At 50.8% G+C, this 25,156-nt stretch overlaps 1 protein-coding gene across 5 annotated transcripts in view; it reads right to left on the bottom strand.

The window, feature by feature from the left end:
• The window catches only part of ARHGAP44 (Rho GTPase activating protein 44), a 176,227-nt gene that overhangs the window by 11,498 nt on the left and 139,573 nt on the right, over nucleotides 1-25,156 (bottom strand). For 3 of the 5 annotated variants that reach the window (XM_027047642.2, XM_027047646.2, XM_027047645.2), the window contains 9 exons: nucleotides 24,853-24,980; nucleotides 20,972-21,083; nucleotides 20,474-20,555; nucleotides 17,843-17,923; nucleotides 14,292-14,405; nucleotides 13,616-13,707; nucleotides 11,399-11,579; nucleotides 1,054-1,071; nucleotides 76-318 (listed from right to left, as the gene is read on the bottom strand). In XM_027047642.2, coding sequence (XP_026903443.2) covers nucleotides 76-318; nucleotides 1,054-1,071; nucleotides 11,399-11,579; nucleotides 13,616-13,707; nucleotides 14,292-14,405; nucleotides 17,843-17,923; nucleotides 20,474-20,555; nucleotides 20,972-21,083; nucleotides 24,853-24,980 — 1,051 coding nt within the window. The remainder of the gene's footprint in view (nucleotides 1-75; nucleotides 319-1,053; nucleotides 1,072-11,398; nucleotides 11,580-13,615; nucleotides 13,708-14,291; nucleotides 14,406-17,842; nucleotides 17,924-20,473; nucleotides 20,556-20,971; nucleotides 21,084-24,852; nucleotides 24,981-25,156) is intronic. The other 2 variants (XM_027047641.2, XM_027047644.2) reach the window with 2 other exon arrangements.

Genomic DNA, 25,156 nt, shown 5'->3' with positions numbered 1-25,156 from the left:
GCGGGTGCAGCGACCCCCCCCCCCCCGCCCCGCGCAGGCGCGCAGCCAGCCCGCCCCCCCCCTCCCCCGGCTTACCTGGTGCGCTCCACCCCGGGCTGGAGCCCCAAGCCCGACGGCGAAAGCGAGGGGGCCGCCACCGCCGCCGCCACCGCGGGGCCGTCCGGGGGCTGCTCCGGGAGCGGCGAAGGCAGAGGCGCGGCAGCCAGCTCGGCGGGCGGCGCGGGGGGCTGCATGGTGGGCGGGGCGCAGGACGCCTTCCTGCCGGCCGAGGAGCCTCTTCGGGCCACCCAGGACGTGTCCATGACCCGCACGCCCATGCTGGCGAGGGACACAAAGACAGCCGCTTAGCCGCGCGTGACGGGGGTGGGGCTCCCTCCCCCGCGCGGCGGACACATTCAAGCACGTCCGCTGGGAGAACAGCAGCGAAGCCTTAGCGACCCTCCTGGGCGCCCCGGGGAAGCGAGGCCGGGCCGCCGCCGCGCCCCCTGCCGGAGGCTCCGGGGTCCCCCAGCCGCGCGCACCAGCGGCCCCCGGCGCTTCCACCCTCTGCCAAAGCCAGCTGGCCTTAGATCTGCGTGTGGACTCCAAAGCTGTCCCCCAGAGCAGAATGCAGCCTCTCTGGGGGCACTCGCTCCCCCTCCCCCCCCCCCCCCCCAACGAGTGAGAGATGGAGATGAGAAGGGCAGGGAGCAGCATCGCACTAGAACATGGCACTGACCAGCAGGACACATCTAAACGTCCGTCTTTCCTTTTGTCACTTGGGGTCTAGAGCACAGGCCCGAGTCCGGACTCCCGCACTGGCCCCAGGACCCTGGCCCGGCTGCAACCCCTACAGGCCCCAGCCGCTCGTCTCTGCCGCAGGGAAGGGGCTGATCGTGCCTATTGGTCACTCCGGGTTCCGATTCGCTTTTAACCACCGAGCCACAGCTTCCGTTAAAGCCGGCCAAGCACCCAAACACGGCACATTCACCCTCTCACGGAGCTCACTAAGGCATGGCTTGCTTTGTTTTCAGAGATTGAACGTGACCTCGTGGCTACCCGAGAATACCGTACCTTTGGATTTTCCTAAGGCTGCAGGGACAGAAACATACAGATATTAGTGTCAAAAAAACTATGCCTTCCTTTGGACACACAGGTTGCCGGGGTCGGGGTCTGAGAGTGGGGCCTTTACGGTGCCGTGAAATGCTTTCAATTGACTTGGCCTCTCTAGTTCGAGCGACTCTTCTGATTGGGCCAAGGTTGTATCCTACCAAGCTCACAGGTGAATAGAGAGAGAATCTGGAGGGCTGATATTGGTGTGGGTAGGAGTACGGGTTGGGGGGAGAGGGTGTCATAAGGGAGAAGAAAGAAATCGGTGGAAATTGCCATCTGCCGGCTTCCAAGTTACATGGTTTAGAAGGCTATTCATTCTGGGGCGCCTGGGCAGCTCAGTTGGTTAAGCATCTGACTCTTGATTTTGGCTCAGGTCATGATCTCACTGTTCGCGAGTCGAGCCTCCATTGGGCTCTGCGCAGACGGCTCGGAGCCTGCTTGGGATTCTCTCTCTTCCTCTCTCTCTCTGCCCCTCCCCCACTCACGCTTTCTCTCTCTCCCCCCCAAATAAATAAACATTAAAAGAAAAAAAGTTTTAGAAGGCTGTAAGTTCTTTCCGTCGCTCTAGGAGGTAACTGGTACCGTGGTGTGAAGTCAAGACTTTCGCCGTCTAAGCCAAGACCTGATTATTTCCAGTACTAGGGAGACGCAAACATTTGTGCCACGAGAAAACCTTCCAGCCTCCATGTCTGCCGTGTATCTGCACAGGGGGGTGTGGGTATGGGGGTGATCTTGTGCTTACTCTGACCCACCCTGGTCAGAAGCACAGACCTATTACCGTGAATTCTGTCCACCCCGAAAGGGCTTTAACTTTAGACACGAGCACCAACATTAAACAAACAAACAAACAAACAAAAGGTTCAAGTTCCTAGACTGGTTGTTGCAGGTGGGATTTGGGTCCTTGAAGGAAACGTGCCTCAGGATGGAGCAGGGTCAGTAAAAGCAGAGCACACACGAGGATGGGGACAGCTTCCTGACACTTGTCCCTCCATAAGATCCCCGGAGGTCTTTTCGCGTCCCGTGTCGTGGTTACTATTTCTCATCTCCCGTGGAGGGCGCCTGGGGGATTAGGGGGCTGGATACCTGGGTCTCTTTCCAGGACCTACTAGCTTTCAAGTCCTATTGGGTCTGAGGAAGCCCCCGTCTCCCCCCCCAATAAATAAGCACCTTCTCCAGGAGCTCCAGAATCGCTCCTGGAGGCCACTCGAAACTCTAGGACAAGGTCCAGCTGCACACCCTGGTGTTTAAAGGGGACTGCAGGGGAGAAGTATTAGGCTCCAGAAATTATCAGGATGAAAAGGGCAAAAGGCTTAGTCTCAGCAGAGGAAGGGAAATGACAGGGCTTAGCTGTGGCGGTAGGTGAGGGTGACACACAGGCAGGATGGTTGCCACAGCGACCAACGGGGGGGGTGGCTAAGGATGTCTGTCTGCCCATCACCCCATCTTCTTTACCCAGTGCTCTTTTACTTAGAAGGATCTTTCCAGGGGCCCGTGGGTGGCTCAGTTAAATGGATGACTTTGGCTCAAGTCACGATCTCAAGGTTTGTGGGTTCGAGTCCTGCGTCGAGCTGTCAGCAACAGAGCCTGGAGCCTGCTTCGGATTCTGTCTCCCTCTCTCTCTGCCCCTCCCCTGCTCATGCTCTGTCCCTCTCTCAAAAGCAAACATAAAAAAAAAAAAAAAAGATCTTTCCAATTTAGGGGAGGGGGGTGCAGCAGGGCAGGGCATGGGCTTCAGGATCAGGGCTCCTGGGGGATGCCTTCTATTTCCAGGGACATCTTCCAGCATCGGCAACCTCCGATACCAGGCTCCCTGGTGATCTGGTTTGCCAAGTGCAACGGGCTTTAGGGTCTGAATCCCAGCTTTTCTCATTACCGTGTGATATGGGTGAGTTACTTAACGTGTCACGTCCTCTGCTTGTTCTCTGTAAAATGGGAGTGATAATGACCCTGCCCCCTCCTCCTCAGGGTCGTCGAGAACAAGCAGGACACTGTGTACAAACCACGGAGCAGCTACTAAGAAACCAACTAGCAGTGGCCTTGACAATGATGATGCTCTGTCCTTGCAGGTGCCAAGTACAGCCTTTTCTTTCTTAATCTTCATAGAGAACGAAGTAAAGACAGTGAATCCGGCCAGGAGGAGATGGAGATACCATGAAGACCCCACCTGGGTCACGTCACCCGAGTCCACAGGATCTGCCATGAGATCGTTTCCCCCTCCTAACAAAACCCCAGAGATCAGGGTGGGGGGTTCTCTGGTAGGCATAAGAGGAACAAACAAGGAATACAGTCCCTTTTCCCCAGGCTCTGGAGTCTTCCAGGAACCTGGAGAGGTGGGCCCATGTGGGCATCAGAGGGCGGGATGCTGAAAGCCTCCTTGGATGACTGTAGGCGCCAGGAATAGAAAAATAAAGAGGGGATCCTTCACCTCCCTAAGTCTTACTGCCTAGCCCGGGTCGTCAGGGCAGGAAAGAAGGGAAGAAGAGGGGTCGTCTTGGCTGAAGGGTTCTTTGGGAAGCAAAACCTGTGACGGGCAGCGGGGGACTCGGGCAGAGATGGCCACAACACTCCGCCCCACAGAGGCCTTCCACGTCCCGGGCGGGGGGCTGGGGGGGGGACGTCCGGCAACCTTCCTCGGTCCTCGGCCAGTCCATTTTGGCTTCAGTGCATTTTCTCTTGCGGAACCAGCCCGAATGCCCACAGCGGGTGGAGCCAAAAAACCATTTCAGGTGTTCTCAGTGAGATGGAACACCATCCACCCAGTGAGTGGAAAGGAAGGGGTTGGTCAGAGTACCTCATGGACGGAGAAGCGTACCCAGGCACGTCGCTATCTTAAAAACGGCACGACGTCACTCAAAATTCCAGCCTGTGTGCTAAAAGCAGCTAACGCTGGCCACGTACGGAGGATTGTTCTAAACACTTCATAAGCCAAATTTTATTTAATGCTCAAAGCAACTCTCAGGTGGGTGCCTACTATCATTTCCCCATTCTGCGTATCAAGAAACTGAGGCAGTCAGAGATTAGGTGACCTCCCAAGGTCACGGGGCCAGAATTTGAACTTGGAGAGAGCCTGACCCCAAAGCTCACATGCCGCATGTTCAGAGTATGTAAGGCTTCTTCTTCTCCCACAAGGTGGGTGGACGGAGAGAACGGAAAGGTCAGGCCTATAAATGTCTCCTTGGTGCAGGAAAGGAAGTGATGTTCTTGTTTGAAAGCCTGTAACCTGGTAGGCCACACAGGAAAAGCCTAAAAGCCAGAATCTTAAAGATGAAGAGACAAAGGACTGCCTCCGTAGGGGGAGGGAAGGAAAAAACCCAAGTCTGAAAGATGGAAAATCCAGCTGCAAGGACACGTCTACAGGGGTGCCTGGGGGGCTCAGTCGGTTGAGCGTCCGACTCCAGCTCGGGTCATGATCTCACGGTTCGTGGGTTGAAGCCCCATGTCGGGCTCTGTGTCGACAGCTCAGAGCCTGGAGCCTGCTTCCGATTCTGGGTCTCTCTCTCGCTCTCTCTGCCCTTCCCCTGCTCATGCTCTGTCTCTCAAAAATAAACATTAAAAAAAAGTAAAAAGAATAGGTAGATCGTCACGGGTTAGCTGTTGCTTTTTTTTCCCCTCTGCAGGGCAGCTAGCTGCCACGCAGCTCCTGGATCCCTGGTCAGGGACAATCCTAGCCAGAGGTATTAACTAATATATGGCTTTGAAGTATTTTAAGTCTACAGAGATCTGGAAGGTTTTGATTTTTGTTCTAAAGATCAGTTGCATTGGGCAAAAGCCGGCCAAGGTAGAGGAGACAAGAAATGCGTCTGTCATCAGACGGGAGGCCCTGGGGAATCTGGGTGGCTCTCCAGGCATCCACGGAAGACTTGCAAGTTCAAGGAATGTTTAAGATACACTTGGGGGCCAGGAAGCAGTGGCAGGGGCCTTGGGGGTCACCACATGGTGAGTGACAGGAAACCTAAAAATCCGAAGACTTACCCTTGCCTACACGCACCTGGGAAGGCCAGACTCGGGTAATTTCCAGTCCCTCCAGGGATGATCCCTTTTTTAAATACCTAACAACAAAGTTTCGTAACCTCCCCAGTACAAATAAAGGCTGGAGTCATCTGGCCACATTTCTCGGCCCGGGCCTGGGCCAAGAATTTACCTCTCCAAGGTCCATTTGGCCAGTACAAATCCAAAATAGGAGTCAACTTTCCCACTGATACCCAGGATGACTAGGTGAGCTCGTCTGCAGAAGGGTTCAGGTTCTATCGGAAATAAAATGGAACGCACCAGACAGACATCCACGACACATCTTTTGGGGTCGCTGCCTTCGCTGTTCATCCTCCCCTTCAGCGTCTATAGAACACCTGATAGCCGCAATTACAGAAGCAAGGCCCTTGGACCACTAGCTGTGATTATCACGCGACCGCCGACTTCGATTTAATGAATTTGGGAAACAGAGCACGCCACAGCGCCCTCAGGAAGATCTGTGACACATGACAGACTCTAAGAGGTCACACGCTAAACCAACTGGTCTCCGTGTGTTGAATCGTGTGTGTTAGGAGTCCATTAGACCCCAGACTCCCAAGCCAATACGACCAACAGCGGAACCAGTATTCCAGAAAGCACCGTTCACATTGCTCTTGGACCTCCTCAATTAAAGACGCCTATCCCGAGCTGAACATCTAGATGAAGGTCCAGGCGGGTGGGACAAGACCCATCAGAGAGTGGCTGTCACACACAGGCTAAGGATGTGTTGCGCACCAAGCTGAGCTCTAAAGGAGATCACGAGCTCTGGTGGAAAGATCCTCGTAGATTTGTGGGCTGCTGATAGAACACCTCTGACGACCAGACCGCCGTGGGACAAGTGAAATGGCGACAGGCACGTCAGGTTTTAAGACTTGGAGGAGGAGCCACATGTTGGTCTTCTGAGTCGGAAGAGCCAAGGCCACTGGGATTTCTGTGGACAGACTGCTGTCCCGCTGGGACCCAAGAGGCTAGAACTGAGCAGAGGCAGCGGGACAGATGTGCCACCGGCAGGGTTAAGTGAGGAGAGCGTGAGCCAGAGCCAGAAGGCAGTTAACAGACAGCAGGGAACCCGGTGTGTACGGAATGGGCCATGTTGGTACCGGTGAGGTCTCTCAAGTCTATAACAGGCAGTGAGCTGGGAGCAGAGGCAGAGGGGAGTACAAAGGGGGAGGACCATAGCCATCAGAGCGACGTGAGCGAGCAGGGAGGCTCCGCTGTTGACGTCACTTCTCTTCCTGCCTCTGGCCTGTCCACGGGCCTCTCGACCAGCCCAGGTGAGTTTGTGCAGACCCTGCCGATGCATGCATCTGACAAATGCTCAGGGCCCCTGGGTCCCTCCTGACTAATGGGCAAGAGAGTGTAGACACCTTGGCCAACTCTTTAGGCAGGAGGGTTCACATAAACTATCTGATAGGACCAGGGCGCATGGGTGGCTCAGTCGGTTAAGCATCCGACTTTGGCTCTGGACACGATCTCATGGTTCGTGAGTTCGAGCCACGCGTCAGGGCTCTGTGCTGACAGCGTGGAGCCTGCTTGGGAGTCTCTCGCTCTCCTTCTCTCTCTCTCTGTCCCTCCCCCTCTTGTGCTCTCTCTTAAAATAAATAAACTTAAAAAAAATTTTTTTTTCAATTGTATCATTGCCAAGTTCTTTATTCAGAATGGCAAAATCTTTCTGTGGTTCGGTGGTTCTCAGCCCTAGATGCATGTTAGAATCAGCCAGGACACCTTTAAAAAACCACCAATGCCTGAATCCCAGCCCAGGCCAATTAAATCATCCTAGAGGAATGGGGTTGGGGCCTTAGGACAGCAGTATTCTTTTTTTAAAGCATGTTTTAGCTTTTATTGCATAAGAAGCCACCCTCGAAACAAACCAGCTTATTTATCTGGGTCTCAAATCCACACCTTTGGCAGAGTTTGGCAGGTACGGCTTGTATGTTCTACACGGCACTAGCTGAGATGGTCTGGCTTGGTGAGGACACATCCCGAGACGATTCCCTTACTGGGTGCTGGCTGTCAGCTCGGTGCTCAGCTGGGGATGAAGGCGGGGTGGGGGGGGTTCACTTCTCTCCAGTGAGAAGAGTGGAGAGCGCTTGGGCTCCAAGAGTGGCTGCTTGGGCTCCCACACGGCGAGGTACTTGGGTTCCAACAGCGAGTGCTTGGGAGACCCAGGCACAATCAACAGGGCTCTTTCTGACCCTGTTGAAGTTCTGGTAGATCTCTTCCACCACATTCTGTTAGTTAAGTCACGGACGCCAAATCATCGCCAAAGGGAGCGTGGCTAGATTTCAATTCCCAGTGGGAGGAGAACCAAGCACCTGCCGCCATTTTCACCATGACGCACCCGGCACGCATTTGCGGCGAAGGGAGGTGTTAGGGCCCTGTGGCTGCTATAACAAGTACCACAAAGCTGGCAAATGACAGACATCCATTCTCTCGTAGTTCTGGAGGCCAGGAGTCCAGGATCCGTAGGAATGGGCCGAAGCCAAGGTGTCAGCAGGACTTGCTCCCTCTAGAGGCTCCAGGACAGAGGCTACGTCTTGGCTCTTCCAGTATTTGGTGGCACATACTACTTAGCACGTGGCCACATCTTTAGATCTCTCTCTGCTCCATTTCTGCATTTTGCCTTCTCTGTGTGCCTATGTCAAATCTTCCACATTTTAGGACACGTGTGATTGCATTGAGGGCCCGCCCTGATAATCCAGAGTGATCCCCTTAGTTCAAGGTCCTCGTTTTAATCACATCTGCAAAGACGCTTTTCCCAATTAAGGTAATATTTACAGGTTCCGTGGTTCAGGACCTGCTATCTTTGGGCGGGGGGGGGGGGGGTGTCATTATTCTGCCAACCAGAACAATGAAAAAAGGCTGATGTGAGCTCGTAAATCTGCCTCCAGGTCTTACTAAAGACACTCTGTTTTCTAAGTCATCCTGAATCAGAGGCATCAGGACCAAAGCCTGGAGCTGGGATGGGGGTGAACCACCTTGAATAATGTCTGGGACAAGAGAGCCATCAGCCAGAAACACACTGCTGGCACTGAAGGGGAACTCACCATTTCTTCTAAGTATTGGCCAGTTTTTTTTCTTTTCTTTTCTTTTCTTTTCTTTTCTTTTCTTTTCTTTTCTCTCTCTCTCTCTTTTCTTTCTTTTTCTTTCTTTCTTGTCTTTCTTTCCTTCCTTTTTCTTTCTTTCTTTCCTTCCTTTTTCTTTCCTTCTTTCCTCTTTCTTTCCTTCCTTCCTTTTTTTCCTTTCTTTCTTTTCTTTCTTTCTCCTTCCTTCCTTCCTTCCTTCCTTCCTTCCTTCCTTCCTTCCTTCCTTCCTTCCTTCCTTTCAGTAATGGCGTTATTGACATACAATTGGTGGTCTTGTTTTTTAACTTCACCAAAACGCTTTGACAAAATGAGCTTTAATTTATCAGTGTTTCAAGGGGTAGTTTGGAGACTTTAACATGTGTCTCATAGATTTGGGGTGCCTGGGTGGCTCAGTTGGTTAAGCGTCTGACTCTTGATTTTAGCTCAGGTCACGATCTCGCAGTTTGTGAGCTCGAGCCCCGTGTCAGGCTCTGCACTGACAGCAAAGGGCCTGCTTGGGATTCTCTTTCTTTGTCCCTCCCCTGCTCGTGTGCTTTCTCTCTCAAAATAAATGAACATTAAAATAAATAAAACAAAATAAGTGTCTCATAGATTTTAGGAGCTCAGAAATGGGATGAACGTGGAGAATTCCCCTATTACTAAAACAACACAGGGACTCAACTGACGTAAATTCCTTTCTTCTCCCCCAGAACATTTACTCACAACCTTGGGGTTCTAGTTCTGTTAAAGCCAGTTAAGATCTGATCATCTGTAAGCCTACTGAACCTTAAAACACCTGTGCCAGTACCCCATTACCCTAAGCTGGGAAGCCCTCTGCTTAATTTAATGTTTAATACAATTTTTTAAAATATTTGAGAGAAAGAGACAGAGCACAAGCAGGGGGAGGGGCAGAGAGCGGGGGAGACACAGAATGCGAAACAGGTTCCAGGCTCTGAGCTGTTAGCACAGAGCCCAACGTGAGGCTCGAACCCACGAACTGCGAGATGGTGACCTGAGCTGAAGTCGGATGCTTAACTGACTGAGCCACCCAGGCGCCCCAATACAAATTTTACAATTCATAAATGTATCCGTTTAGGGTGCCAAGAGTAATTCGCATAGTGCATCCCCTATACCCTAAAGGTGCCAGTTTCTGGCTTTCAGTCAGAATTGTATGCAGAAGGGGCATTTCATTTACAAAGTTCTCGAATGCCAGAATGTCATCAGAGATGAGGCAGTGGCTTAAAATATCATCATTCAAGGGGCACCTGGGTGGCTCAGTCGGTTAAGCACCAGACTTCGGCTCAGGTCGTGATCTCACTGTTCGTGAGTTCGAGCCCCACATCAGGCTCTGTGCTGGCAGCTCACAGCCTGGAGCCTGCTTCAGATTCTGTGTCTCCCTCTCTCTTTGCCCCTCCCCCGCTTGCACTCTGTCTCTCACTCAAAAAAAAAAAAATGAAAAATAAATAAATAAAATATCATTCAAGCTTCTGCAACTTCCTGTGCATTTTGGGGGCCCGGTGGACTTTGTCCCAAGATTCCATAGTGGTAACTCTCCCATGGATGGCATCTGGATTGCTTTCCATGGGTGCCTGGAACCAGACAGGGTCTGGCAGGGAGGACAGAGCTACACAACTCTGATGGAGAAACACTAGGACCCAAGGAGTTCTCCAGAACCCAGCCAGGTCCAGAATTCACCCTCCGGGGTATATCCCCTCGGCTCAACGAACTTCACAAAGGAATAGTTGCTTCGCCTGAGATTAAAAACAAAATCTGAGGCACCTGCTAATATGCACTTGTCTGTCTCTTCTCTGTCTCTCTGACTTTCTCTTACAATGCAACGATCAGATTCTAAGTATGCTTTTTTTTTTTTTTTTTATAGATTTAAGGAATTTCTCCTACTCCCTGCAGCATCTAAGAATTCCCAGTCTTTCTTTCCCCCTTCGCTGGAGAACAACCAACCACACAGAGCAGGTGATCAAGACACAAGACACAATGCACAGCAAGAGTCTGGTGGGTAAGGAGGTAAGCAGGGATCCTGGCCCCTTCTGAGCATGCCTCTGTCAATCCCACGACACAGGTCTAGGTCCCCGCTCTGAAAACAAGAGGGGCGCGTGGTAAGACGCACGCACCCCTACAGTTCCTGGTTTCCAACCTTCCGTCTGTAGCCCTTCCGGCCAGATGCCTTTCAAGCAAGCGGGCCTTTCTGGCTGCCTCGTGATCTGTCGGGGAGACGGAAGTTGTGACTGCTACGCTTCTGTCATCTGAATTTCTGACATTCCCGTCCAACGCTTTACAGTCCTGGTCCGGCTCAAAGGAGCAGTTGCTGCCTTTGATTTCATGGCGGCAACTTTCCGTTCTTAACCGAAGTTTACTTGACTGACTCCCTGGACCAACGATGCAACCCAATCCTTCTCTGAGACATATTTTCGCGGAGGCCCCCGGCTTGCGGCCGTGCGCGGTCCTCACGGTCGTGGCTGACGCTCACCGTGAATCAGCCATGCTTATTAGAAAACACGTTTATGCCCCTTTTATTTGCTTTGGGGATCCTAGGAGGCAGTTGCACATTATGGAAACTGATTTCACAGCAGCGTGGAGGGGGTCATTCCTATGCAAGTGAAGCGGAAGGCATTGATGAGTCTCCCCCGGGGACTGTGGCATCAGGAGGTATAGGCGTCCATCATAAGAGACGGGAAAAAGTCTTAGAAACTGACAGGTGACACACAGATTGCGTCAGGTTGTAGGTTTTACTCTCGGTCTTAAAGAGACCGAGGCTGGAAACGTAAAAGCGTGCATTCAAGGCGCTGTTCGTGCAGGAACGTTGACAGACAATGCAGGTGAGCAGAGCCATCGTCAACGAGGAACCGTTTAGGATTTGAGAGCTGACGTACGCTGATAAATTTGGAGTCAAAACATAAAGCGTGTTCCCATCTTTTAATTCCCCTTGCTGGCCGACTTTTTTATCCTTCTTTTGATGATAACTAATGAGTATCGATCACAACCCTCATTTCAGAAGGTTGCACTTACCTTTGCCCCTAAAGCCAGGGAAGCGAGCCAAGGGACTCAATCTAAACAGCACAGAGGAAAACCTCAAGCAGGAGGCAACAGCTTGATTGCTACAAATCCCCTAAATTGCTGCCAGAGAGGGTGCCCTGCCTGGCAATCCGGTTCCGTGTTACCTCTCGGCCCCTCCCGGCTCCAACCCCCAACGCTGAGAAAGGCACACTAAGTCATACCCATCCTTTTTGTAAAACTCCAGCATCATATTATCCGTGGCGACGCTGAGGGGCCGGCGGATCTGCTCGGGCTGGCGACGGTCAGTGGGGTCCATGTCTGGGGAGGGCATTGAGCTATAGTTGGCGTTGTGGTTCACGTGTACCGGACTCCCATAATTCCCTGTGATGTTGAACTCTATCTCTGTGGGGAAGAAAGAAATAGGTGTACGTGATCTATGGGTCCGTCACACCCTTCCTGGGCAGGAGAGATATGAGCAGAGATGGGCTCTCATTTACACTTCACCCCTAGAAAACTCTGTCCCGCGGTTCAATGTTAGGTCACCTGTTGATATGAATTCATCTTAACATAATTCATCACATCAGCAGGTGCACACAACTGCTCACCTCTCACATTAATATGATGGGCACTTAATAAAGCAATTTCTATTTGTGATTTAAAAAACAACATGGGGTGCCTGGGTAGCTCAGTCAGTTAAGCATCTGACGTCGACTCAGGTCATGATCTCACGGTTCATGAGTTCAAGCCCCGCCTTGGGCTCTGTGCTGATGGCTCAGAGCCTGGAGCCTGCTTTGGATTCTGTGGCTTATTCTCACTCTGCCCCTCCCTTGTTTGTGTTCTGTCTCTCAAAAATAAATAAGTGTAAAAAAAGATTAAAAAAAAAAAACAAACCCAAACTTAAACAAGGAACAGTTAGGGTATTTTCTGAAAAAGACAAAATCATCCATTTCAAACCTCATGGTTAAAAGTGAAACACCAGGGCACTCTTAATTAAATCAGGAAAAAGGACAATGCCTACAATCACCACTGTTACTTAACGCTGTTGGAGAAGCTGGCCAATGGAATAAGTCAAGAAAATGAAATAAGAGGAAAGATCATTATTTTTAGTGATGATGATGTCTTTCTGGAAAACCAAAGAGAAAAAATTAGGAAGGACTGGAAGCAGAGATTTCACTAAGGTCACTGAGGTGGTGTTGGTGATCAAGTGACATCAGAAATATCCCAAACTTCCCTCGCCATTTCCTATCTGCAACAGAAATGAATCCACTCATCCACAAACTTACAGTGTTATGCCTTAGACTCCTATTCCCTTCTTTCTTTATGCCGATTTCCCACCCTCACTCAACTTGATGTCATTGACAGAACTCTTAGGACATTAGCAGTTAAGAACCTTCACGGTCAAAACACACAAAACCAAGTCAACACCATCAAACTTCTTCCATGTTGATCATCTGAGTGATTACTGCTGATGGACAGAGCACAGAATTATTAACATTCTATCCTCACAGGAGGTAAACTGTTTCCTGTAGCATAGCCAAAGCACATCCTTAATGTTTACTAAACACAAGGTACAGTGTTCTTTTTTTTTCTTTTGAAAACAAACAAATTAGTACAGCAACTGCTCTCTCCCAAAAGCTGTTACCTTCAGAGTTATCCCCTTCTGCTATGCTGCTTTTTGAACATTTATGAGGCATCACCCGAGCGAGCCACCTTTACAGCCTAATTTTGAACCGGATCCAAAAAAGAACCTGATTGCCTTTGAGCCTCACCTTTACATTTTGAGGGCAACTCAAAGGACACACAAAAGGAGTAACAAAAAGATGGCACCCGGGGGGATCGCCGAGCCCTGGATAAAAATTCATGCGCATCTCAGATCTATGCGGCATCTATGAAAGCAGGCGATCTCGCTTTCCTTTCTGCCCCAGCATTTCATAATTCACAGATATGAAGACACCACGGTGTGGATGTGAGACCAGTAAAATCCACAGACACGGTTGGTGCAGGCAATGGACAGCAATTGTTACTTAGCCAAGGATTAGACAGTAAGACACTGACATGACTGTCCACACCCTACCTGAGTGTGTGTGTGTGTGTGTGTGTGTGTGTGCGCGCGCGCGCGCGCGTTTGTGTAGGTGCATTAATAACAAACACTTTTGGTTTCAAAAGTTTCGAGGGGCGCCTAGGTGGCTCAGTCGGTTGAGTGTCTGACTTTTGATTTTGGCTCAGGTTGTGACCTCACGGTTGGTGAGTCTGAGGCCCACGTCGGGCTCTGTGCTGATGGTGTGGAGGCTGCTTGGGATTCCGTGTCTCTCTCCACCCCCTCCCCTGCTCACTACCTCTCTTACAAAATAATTAAAAATAAACTTAAGAATAAAGTCTTGCACCCACAGTAGCACTCTGGTTCTTCCCCACCCCCACACCTCAATGCCGCCACATACCTCCAGGGAAGAACCAGTCTGCATGCTGGATGATGGGTTCGACAATCCCGACAATCTGCAGTGAAACCGTGGTCATCATCTCCGTGATGTTCCTGCCAGCGCAGAGCAGAGGGGGGCAGGGCTGGGTCACCGGCGGGGGCGGGGAGGCACGTCTGGCCCCACAGCCCAGGGCTGGAAGCCTGCAGACCTAGGTCTAAGGGTAGGCTTTCTCTTTGCAAGGGCACTTGACCTTTCTGAGCCTCTCCTTCCCTTCCTCAGAACGGGGTAACCACAAAAGGCCTCCTTACAGGAGACACGTCAATGGATAATATACATAAAACTGTCTGCCTTCCAACTCTGTTCTCTCTTATGAGACGGCCCTCTATCCCCCAGGTCCAGATGCTGGGGATGTGCGCTCTTCGGAGAGAGTCAGGAAGGCCTGGAACAGTTTGCCTGGCCTGGTGCTGACTCAGATTAGCTCAGAGAAGACCCTCACTGCAGACCCGTAGCTCTGAGACCATCATGGAGAAGGAGCTACAGAATTCTGGGTCTCCTCCTGAGTCTGAAACCTGAGCAGGCCAAGAGAGAAATAGAACTTGGCAAATAAATGAGGCCGATGATATGCTGGGGGCCCCGGTTGTGCCCTCTGCCACCCGCCCCATACCTTACCCATTCGCGTGTTCTGCCCTATACTCACCCTTCTGCTTGAGGCCACAGCAAGTTGGGGCCTAACACAATTGCCATGTTGCTGGGAGTCATCTTGTTCACATCTTGATATTCTGATAGCTTGGATAAAAATTTGATCAAGTATCTGAAAGGGAGTCACAAGGGCCAGGTTGAACCAGGGCTCAGCCCCAGCCGTGTTCCCCCAGCACAGGGCAGACACTTCTCTCCCCCGCAGCCCATCTTACCGACAGCCAGACTCATACACCCCGCCTTATAATGAAGACACATCATGGAAGAGGACACGAGAATACTTTACAGACAGACAGACTCATATACCAGGACGCGGCTACCTGTCAACATCTACATCACCTAACCCTGGCCAGAGAAATTCCCCATCTTTCCTTTTGACTCCGTTATCTAGTGACCTAAAGTCCCTCTTGTTCTTCAAACCTCAGTTGCCTGCCACCCTCCCCGTGTGCAGAGGTGAGAAGCAAAGTGTCCAGGTGTCACCGGCAGGGACCTCCACATGCTAGGGGTGGGATTAACCTCAGGGGGGCTTTCAGAGCTAATGGAAAAAGAAATTAAGCATAGGGGCGCCTGGGTGGCTCAGCCGGTTGAACGTCCGACTTCGGCTCAGGTCACGATCTCACGGTTCGTGGGTTCGAGCCCTGCCTCGGGCTCTGTGCTGATGGCTCAGAGCCTGGAGCCTGCTTCGGATTCTGTGTCTCCCTCTCTCTGCCCCTCTCCTGCTCATGCTCTGTCTGTCTCAAAATAAATAAAAAACATTAAAAAAAATTAAAAAAAAAAGAAGTTAAACACAGAGCTAGCACACGAGCCAGGTACTCACTCCTGGAGATGTACCCAAGAGAAATACACCCACACATACGCATTTGTGCACAGGTGTACACAGTATTAAGTCAGCTAAGAAGTGGAGACCACCCAAATGTCCAGCAAGGGAGGACCGGATGAATGAAACGTGGTCTGTCCGTACAACGGAATACTATTCACCCACGAAAAGGAACAGAATACCGACACACGCTACCACATGGATGAACCTTGAGGACACGATGCTACGTGAAAAAAGCCAGACACGAAAGACCTCATGTTGTGCATGTTGCGCAAGCCCACCTAGAGGAAGTTTCCAGAGAGGTACCTCCGCAGAGACAGAGAAGGCAGATTAGCGTTTGCCGGGGGCTGGGCTGGGGGGAGATGGGGAGTGGCTGCTAACGGGAACAGCGGCTGCTAATGGCGGCGATTGAGATGGTCTAAAAACTAGGGGTGATAGCTGTGGGACTCTACAAACACACCAACAACCACGACACTGCACCCACCAAGAGGACACAACAGTATAGGACTTCTATTTCAAGGAACTATTGAAGGAGCCATACGTTAGATCACTCTTGGGATTTTTTTTGTTAATGTTTACTTACTTATTTTGAGAGAGAGAGAGAGAGAGAGACAGAGAGAGACAGAGAGAGAGAGGGAGGGAGGGAAGGCACATGTGAGCAGGGGAGGGGCAGAGGGAGAGAGGGAGAGAGAGAATCCCAAGCAGGCTCTGTGCTGTCAGTGTTGAGCCCAACATGGGGCTCAATCCCACGAACTGTGAGGTCATGAGCTGAGCCAAAATCGAGAGTCGGACGCTCAACCGAGCCACCCAGGCGCCCGTGCTTGTTGTAAAATATACATAAAAAATTACCACCTTGATCATTTTCAAGTGTTAAGTACTTTTGCACTGGAAAGCAATCATCACCACCATCCTCCAGACCTTTTGTGGCTTCCAGAATAGAACCTCTGTCCCCATTGAACGCTAACGTCCCGGCTCCTGTCCCCCTCCCCCAGGCCCTGGCAAACACCCCTTTGCTTTCTGTCCCCGTGAACGTGATGGCTCCAGGTACCACATACATGTGGAATCACACAGTATTGGTCCTTTTGCGTCTGGCTTCTTTCATTTAGCACGAGGTTCTCAAGGTTTATCCATGTAGTAGCACGTGTCAGAATCCCCTTCCTAAAAAGGCTGAATATTGCATTACATGTATATTCTGTTTGTTAGCCATCGATGGACATTTGGGCTGATTTCACCTCTTGGCTATTACGGATAACGCTGTCATGAACATTAGTGTGCGAGCAACGAGTCCCAGCTTTCGAATAATTCATCGGGCACATACAGATATACCCAGACGTGGAACTGTTGGATCGTATGGTAACTCTATGTTTAATTTTTTTAAGGGTCCGCCACACCGTCGGCTCTTGGGATTTTTAACAGGAAGGCGGAAATACTCAGGCAGATGGAGACAGGCACTGACGCTGAAAATCTGCATCTGGGGAAGCACTGAGGAGAGGTGACAGGGCCAGGAGAAGTTGCTGGCAAGCCAAAGGGATAAGGAAGCAGAGAGTGTGAAGGTGCAGAAAAGATCCGCAGAGCGGCGGGAAGTGAAATCGAGGCGTAGCAACAGTGAGAGACGTGTGGAAAATAGCGAAGTGCCAGATCACCGGAGGACGTTCTCCGGTCTCCATCTCCGTGCAGACCAGCTCAAGGACACGTCTGCCAACCAGCTCCATGTTTGGTCAGCTTCCCACAGGTGCACCTGAACACCTACCTTTGCGACAAACCCACAAGATTTTTTTTTTAATTAAAAAAATTATTTTTAATATAATTTGTCGTCAAATTGGCTAACATACAGTGTATAAAGTGTGCTCTTGGCTTTTTTTTTTTTTTTAATGTTTATTTATTTTTGAGAGAGAGAGAGCGGGAGGGGCAGAGAGAGAGGGAGACACAGAATCTGAAGCAGGCTCCAGGCTCTGAGCTGTCAGCACAGAGCCTGATGGGGGGCTCGAACCCACAAACTGTGAGATCACAACCTGAGCCGAAGTTGGACGCTCAACCGAGCCACCCAGGCGCCCCTTTTTAAATTTTTTAAAGTGTTTATTTTTAATTTACACCAAAGTTAGTTAGCCTATAGTGCAATAATGATTTCAGGAGTAGAATCCAATGATTCATCCCCTACATATCACACCCAGTGCTCATCACAAGTGCCCTCCTTAATGCCCCTCCCCCGCTTAGCCCATCCCCCCACCCAATGCCCCACCAGCAACCCTCAGTTTGTTCTCTGTATTTAAGAGTCTCTTATGGTTTGTCCCCTTCCCTGTTTTTTATATTATTTTTGCTCCCCTTCCCTTATGTTCATCTGTTTTGTGTCTTAAATTCCACATATGAGTGAAGCCCTATGATGTTTCTCTTTCTCTGACTGGCTAATTTCGCTTAGCATAATACCCTCTAGTTCCCTCCACGTTGTTGCAACCACAAGATCTTAAAATAGGTTCTGTTAAGCTTTGCTTCTTGCAAATCAAAGAACTGAACTGCCTGAGCCAATGGCCGCCAAAGTCATAGAGTGCCCTTCATTCTGCGTCTTCATTTGCAAAATGGCAGGGTTGTTTGAGGGTGGAAAGAGAGCCTGTGCAGTAACCGTGCCTGGCACCCCATACAAGGCTGTGCATGCTAGTTACCAGGACCATTAGCCGGGAAGCCAAGTGTCTGTGGCCTCAATAACTCTGATCCCGTGTCTCCAGGATCCATCCACTTACCGGATGTTGTTGTGATTGGCCTTGGGCAATTTTTCACAAGCATTCCACAGCGCCTGAAGCCTCTTGTCTTGCTCCTGAATACTGGGAAATAAATGGGAAAGTCACTGGTTGAGCTTGAAGCAATGAAATCTCACTGGCAATCGTATTAACCAGTCATCGTACTATGTGGGTATAAGAAACCAACTATCGGGGCGCCTGGGTGGCTCAGTCGGTTAAGCGTCCAACTTTGTCTCAGGATGTAATCTCGCGGTTCGTGAGTTCGAGCTCCGTGTCGGGCTCTGTGCTGACAGTGTGGAGCCTGCTTGAGATTCCCTCTCTCTCCCTTGATAGATAGGTATTCTTACTGTATTTTATTTTACTTTATCCTATTTTACTTTATATTTTATTTTATTTTACTTTATTTGTAAGCCCTCTGAGAATTAAAAGAAATTGCTTCTAGGACTACAGTTTGTATATGCTTCTCCTGAAAATCTACATCAAGGTTTACATGGTGAGGAAGGCCTTTCTGCTCAAAGAATCTTTTCCCCAAAAAAATTAAAAGGGAAAATGTCAGCAGGGTGAGGGCCCAGCTTTGACCCCTTGGCCTGGGGCCCAAGGCAGGGAGGTCCTCCCACAGATCGTGACCATGGCAAGAAACATGGTTTTCCCTCATTTCAGGCTGAGGAAGAGGTAAGCATTCTCCAAAACACACTTCTACTAGGAAACTGAAGACCAAATGTCCCATTTAGAAACGGAAAGGTTAACAGATCATATTTGGTCGCAAGCTGACCAAAGGCTGGACGAAGAGGGTCGTGTGCAGGGAGGCCGTTAAAGACCCAGCTCCACCCTGCCCGCAATCTGGTGCCCATTACTGAATCTCTATGTGGCCTCACTTTTCCTAATCTGTAAAATGGGTCATGGGAGTACTTTCTGCCCGCAGTTGGCATGAGTGGTTTAAAGGAGCATCTGTACAAAGCGCTCAACAGAGCGTCTGGTTCATCTCAAGCTCTCAGTTCAGCGTCTGAGGGGAGAGGGCAGACGATGCCAAGACCTGGCTAGAACCTGAAGGCCTGGCTGCCTCCCTTCTCTAGCTCATATGTCATCAAGATCACACGTACAGTCAGGAAATAGAAGGGCCAGTTTCCATCGAAGGATACAGTCTCGCTTATCCTCATCCCTAAGACCATGGGGTGGCCCCAGAGAGGCGGCAAGTACCGGACATGAGCACTTGGGTTCCTGAACCGGATCCCATTCCGCCGTTTATTAGATGCCAGGGAACCTGCCCTCATACGTCATACACCTGTTCTTCTACTCGACTTCCTCCTCCATCAGCTGGGGAAAATAGCACAACCCACTTTCGAAGGGTTACTGTGACAAATGAGTTAAAAGCGTATCGTGAGCTTATAACAGCAGCGAGCCCCTCGTAAACACGGGACAGAGATATGGCTCGTGATTAATACTGTCACGGAACTCACGCCCACTCTCCACAGCGAGATGTTTACACATGCCAGATACTCGGCCAGGCTTTTCTGATACACAGTCTCTACTCCACCTTGAAAAAAAAAAAAAAAAAAAAAAAAAAAAAAACAACAAAAAACAAAACCATGGCGCTCTGAAACTTGATTGGAGCCAGCCTTCTAGAACACCACACAGATGAGCCTGGCTTCACCTCTCGGCCAGTGGGTTTTTTTTTTCAGGGCCCAAGGAAGCATAAACATACTCCAGTGATCCTTCTGACAGGCTAAGCTGGCTGTGCTTTGAGACTAAACCCACAACTAGAGAGTTCTAGAAATCATGTCCCTTCTCAAGCATCCAGCAGAGACCAGCCCACTGACCAGAGATTATGTTTTTATATTAGCAATTTTTTTAAAGTTTATTTGTTTATTAGTGGGGGCGGGACAGAGTGAGAGAAGGAGAGAGAATCCCAAGCAGGCTCTGTGCTGTCAGGGTGGAGCCCCATGTGGGGCTCAATCCCACAAACTGTGAGATCATGACCTGAGCCCGAATCAAGAGTTGGACGCTGAATCAACTGATCCTCTGAGGCACCCGTATATTAGCTATTAATGAGCTGTTATTAATATAGATGTAACGATTATAAGAGTCAAGGCTCTGTGACCACTCCTTTGTACTCTTCTCTCCAGAAGGAAGCACTACAATCCAGAACCTTCTATGCATTTACACTTACATGGAGCACTCCTAAAACTGTACTGCTTTGAGTATGTTGTGCTTTTTTTCCTTTTTAAAACAACAGAACATCATACGTGTCCTCGTTAACTTGTTTTATTTCACTGAAGAGTATGTCTTCCTATCTTTTCATGCTAGCAGTGGCTCAAACAGAGCTTTTAAGCACTGCGGAGTATGTTAACAGGGCAGATACACCATAATTTATTTGGCCATGCCCCACATTCCCCACCAATGAGGCTTTACTAACTTCTAGGCTTTCATTATCCCAAATAACACTGTCGTTGGCATCCTTGTTCATGCCTCTTTGGGCACATATTCGAGCATCTCTCCACGATATATACCAAGAAGTGGAGTCGTAAGATCACAGGCTAATAAGCTTTCGTAAGGCATACATAGGCTTTCATAATTTCAGCAGATACTTAAATCAACTCCAACCAACAGCACACTCCAAAAATGTGGCGTACTCACTTGGAAGCCTGAATCCACTCGTCATAGAGTTCAAAGGTCATAAGAGGTTCTGGCAACTCTCGGAGGTAAGATTTCAAAGCTCCTGGACACAAAGACAACATCGGCTAGGAGCCACTTGCCATTGGCACAGACAAGTTCTACCAGCCAGCATCACCCATGTGGGTTACATGTGGGGATGGGTTCCCTGACCCTCATGTGGTTTCCCACGTGCACGGATCGGAGGCTCTGGCATGGCGGTGGGACCTGGGCTTCCAATCACGCTCGCTTCCCCCTTTTATTTCCCACCAACACCTTGTCTTCTCTTGGCACGTTGGGGAGAACTTTCTTCAAGGGGCCCGAGCAACCAGGCTTAAAACCGAGCCTGAGAGGACACATCGAAAGCACGTTGGGAGCCACTGGTTCAAGTGTCATGTGACCACAGGCCCTCCACGCTGATCCCTTCCCCGTGAGCCTCTACAGCCCAAGGGAGCACCTTGCTACGGGGAGGTGGGCGCCCACCTGCAATTGCATGGGGGTCTGCTGAGTACTCCTGCACATCGACCACACAGCAGTCCAGGGCGGCTTTTAGCTTCTTCAACTTGGAGGCAGACGGCGCCACCCGGAAGAGTCCCTGCCGACAGCACAGAGGGTCAGCGCACAGCGCCGTAACTCAAGGGAAGGGCACAAGAGCAAGGCGAACAAACAGGAAGTCTCCCCACTCCCTTCCTCCAAAATCTCCTTGCTGCCTTCTTCCCATCACCATTTTCCAATATGGCAGCTGCCTGCTCTCTGAATGTCTGCTCCTCCTTTAGACGTAAGCAACTCTGGAGCAGGAACTGAGCCTCACCCACTGTTGTGTCCCCAGTGCTTGGATGGGGTGACCCGTCATTCTGGCTTGGTAAGTATTTGTTGAGTTAATGAATCCTGGGCACTCCCCAACTTCTTGTTCTTTTGTATTTAAGATATATTTTGGAGAAGGGATACGTGATCAGACGTGGAAGGCTAGGAAGCTCAACACAAAAAGGTCTATGGAGTGAGTGAGTGTGTGTGTGTGTGTGTGTGTGTGTGTGTGTGTGTGTGTGTGTTTTGGGAGACACAGGGCTCTACTTGAGAGACAAAGTCTATGTCCTCAGGGGACGGGCAAACTAGGGATGGTCTGTGAGGGAGCAATGCCTCCTTTGGTCCCTCCGGGTTTCATTCTTCAAGTTCTGAATCAATGCCCTGTCTTCCAAGTGAACCACTGTGCTCTGTTCAAAAGTGAGCCCTGAAGAGAAAGAGAAGAAGACGGGTGTGCGGAGGGGCGATTACAGGTCAGAGTTAGAAGCGAACCCCCAAGTCACGCATGGGATGAAAAGTTTGGCTTCAGCTTCTCGGCTCCTTACATTCTGTGATGCCACCCCCAGGGGTGAGAAACGGGCTGGCAGAATCGGCCTTTCAACCTTTCATGGCCATGGTTCAGATCTCCAAGTTTTCTTCGGAAGAAAACGTTCCTGGTCTGAAATACTGAGTTTCTGGCCTGCTGAGATCGCTAACTCCCTTCTAAGTAGATATCCGAAGCTCTCTGGCATGTATGCAAGGACTCCATACACGTTTGGACTGGTGCATCAATAAGGCTGCTGTGACCAAGAGCAAGCTACAGCATGTGTTAAAGAAATGGGTTGGATCGTCATAAAACCATGCCCCTACCGTGGAGGAAAACCAATAGCATTTGGTGATGGACAACATCAAAGAGAAGGGAGTAGGGTCGTCAAATAGAAGCCTATAGATTTTTTATTTGGTTCCTTAAAAAAAATTTTTCTTAATGTTTATTTTTGAGAGAAAGAGAGAGAGCATGAGTGGGGGAGGGGCAGAGAGAGAGGGAGACATAGAATCGGAAGCAGGCTCCAGGCTCTAAGCCATCAGCCCAGAGCCCGACGTGGGGCTCGAACTCACAGACTGCAAGATCATGACCTGAGTCGAAGTCGGACGCTTAACCGACTGAGCCACCCAGGTGCCCCAAGCCTCTTTTCTTTTAAAGAGTGAGTGGTGGCCATTTATATCACAACAAATAATGTTTTTGTAGTTCCATAATATATTTTATGTTAAGTCCTGTGTTTTTCTTGATCTCTTGTGTGTGTGTTTTTTAAAATCTGTGTCTATCATTGAATTTTCTTGGCATCTGGAGTGTGTTTTGATAATTTGGAAATGTTATACTTCAAGATATGAACAAATTATTTTTACGTTTTGCACATGATATTTTTAAGTTATGGGTTATACAGAACTATTGCACATTCCCCATCTTTTAGAGAAACGTCCTGAAATATTACAGATGAAATCACAGAACGGTCTGGGATTGGCTTCAAATTATCCAAGGCAGGCGTTGGGGGGCAGGATCGGAGGGAGAGACAAAACGGGACCGTCCATAAGCTGGGTGATGAGGCTCATCATCTTGTCTTTACGTGTTTCAGGTTTTCCATAATTCCAAGAAGTGAAGGGGGGGAAAACAATACAACAACAACCCAGTTTACCTTCCACCGTGAAGCTATGGCTCAGGGACCATACAGACCCCTTCATCTGGTAACCGATAACAGACATGAAAACGGCCAGCACTTAAAACGTGGTTCGTCTGGAATGGCCGGCGTGCGAACATGCCTGGCACAGAAGAGGGGGCCAACGCGCGTCTGAGCATTCACTGGCTTCCTTGTCTTGTGCAGCCCTCAGTTTGCCGCATGGGACCCCGTGCTCGCTTACAGACTTGCAACTGTTCCGAATTAATCAGGTTTTGAACCAGTAAGTTCGAAAGCCACCACGTCCCCTTTTATACTCTGCTCGGAGATAAATGCCTGGCACGCCCTGAATATCGACCGGCTGGTCAGATCAAAGGAAAATGTTGTTGAGACTTCAAAATAAGCCTACAGAAGAAACCAAACGTGAGGGCTGCCTCCCAGGAAATGGTTTACGCAGCAATAAAACGACAGTCGCCGCTTTCCCATAGACGTCTTCACATGTGGCTCTTAAGAAGTGCTTCCTAACGTCTCTATCAATCATGTTTTCAGGCTATGAGAGAGTTGTGATCAAAAAGGCTAAAAGGTCTATTTTTGAAATGGGGGAGCTTATAAAGCAGTGAAAATAAGAGGAGGAGGGGAGGAGGGGGAGGAGGAAGGAAGAGAAGGGGGAGGAGAAAGGGGAGGAGGGGGGGAGGAGGAAGGCGAGGGGGAGGAGGAAGGGGAGGAGGGGAAGGAGGAAGGGGAGGAGGGGGAGGAGGAGAAGGAGGAAGATGAGAAGGAAGAGGAGGAGGAGGAGAAGGAGGGGGGAGGGAGAGGAAGGGGGAGAAGGGGGTTGGAGGAGGGGGAGGAGGAGGGAGAGGAGGAAGAGGAAGGAGAAAGGAGGAGGAAGGGGGAGGAGGAGGGGGAGGAGAAAGGGGGAGGAGGGGGAGGAAGAGAAGGAGGAGGGAGGAGGGGGAAGAGAAAGGGGAGAGTAGGGGGAGGAGAAGGAGGAGGAGGAAGACGAGAAGGAGGAGGAGGGGGGGAGGAGGAGAAGGAGAAGGAGGAAGAGGAGAAGGAAGAGGAGGAAGAGGAAGGGGGAGGGGGAAGAGGCAGGGGGAGGGGGAAGAGGCAGGGGGAGGGGGAAAGGGAGAGTGGGGAGGAGGAGGAAGAGGAGGGAGGAAGAGGAAGGAGGAGGGGGGAGGAGGAGGAAGAGGAGGGAGGAGGAAGAAGGAGGAGGAGGGGGGAGGAAGAGGGGGGAGGAGGAAGGGGGAGGAGGAAGAGGAGGTGAGAGGAGGCAGAGGAGGAGGGGGGAGGAGGAAGAAGGAGCAGGAGGGTGGAGAAGAAGGAGGAGGGTGGAGGAGGAAGGAGGGGGGAGGAGGGAGGAGAGGGAGGAGGGAGGAGGGGGAGGAGGGAGGAGGGGGAGGAGGAAGGAGCAGGAGGGGGGAGGAGGAGGAGGAGCAGGAGGGCGGGAGGAGGAAGGAGGAGGGGGAGGAGGGGGGAGGAGAAGGAGGAGGAGGGTGGAGGAGGATGGAGGACAGGGGGAGGAGGAGGGAGAGGAGGGGGGAGGAGGAGGAGGAGGGGAAGAGGGGAGGAAGAGGAGGAGGGGGAGGAGGGGGGAGGAGGAAGGAGGAGGAGGAGGAGGAGGCAGCAGCCGCAGCATGGCCACGTCCTGCTCAATATGAAGACGGGATCCTGGGGTGTGGCCGGAAGTTCCTCAGGCCAGTGCTATCCACCTCCCACAAGCCTCCTTCCCTCTCTGAAAAGTAAAAGCTTATGGGAGGAAGCAGGACCAGTGTGTGTGCTGGGGAGGGAGGGGGCTGCCCCGTATCGTCACACGTCTGCGTGGCTGGGGGCCAGAGAGAAGGAGATCCTGGAGGCTCGGTCACAGGGAGGAAGACCCCTGCTCAGGTGGGGTCGAGCCGCGCCCAGACCTACCTCCTCCTGCATTCCACATTCCAGCAGCATCGTCACACAGGCCTCAATGGGGAAGGCGATCTCCCGGCCGCTGATCATGAGGTGCTCCTCCAAGGGCTTCCCGAAGGAAGGCTTCTCTACCCAGGCCTCTGAGCGGGGCAAGCGAGAGAGGCCAGTGGGCAGTTAGCGAAGGTCACTTGTGCTCGAATACGTCTGCCCTCCGGTCAGATCTTCCTGACCATCAAACACATGGAGGACCAGTTAGGTCCCCGTTTTTGTGGTTTGGGGATGAGGGAGACAGGACTGGGTGGGGCAGATGGCTGGC

This window comes from Acinonyx jubatus, chromosome E1, assembly GCF_027475565.1.
Source record: "Acinonyx jubatus isolate Ajub_Pintada_27869175 chromosome E1, VMU_Ajub_asm_v1.0, whole genome shotgun sequence".
Lineage (NCBI taxonomy): Eukaryota > Metazoa > Chordata > Mammalia > Carnivora > Felidae > Acinonyx > Acinonyx jubatus.
The sequence above is the reverse complement of the archived record's forward strand: the minus strand, read 5'-3'. Positions and strand labels throughout refer to the sequence as shown.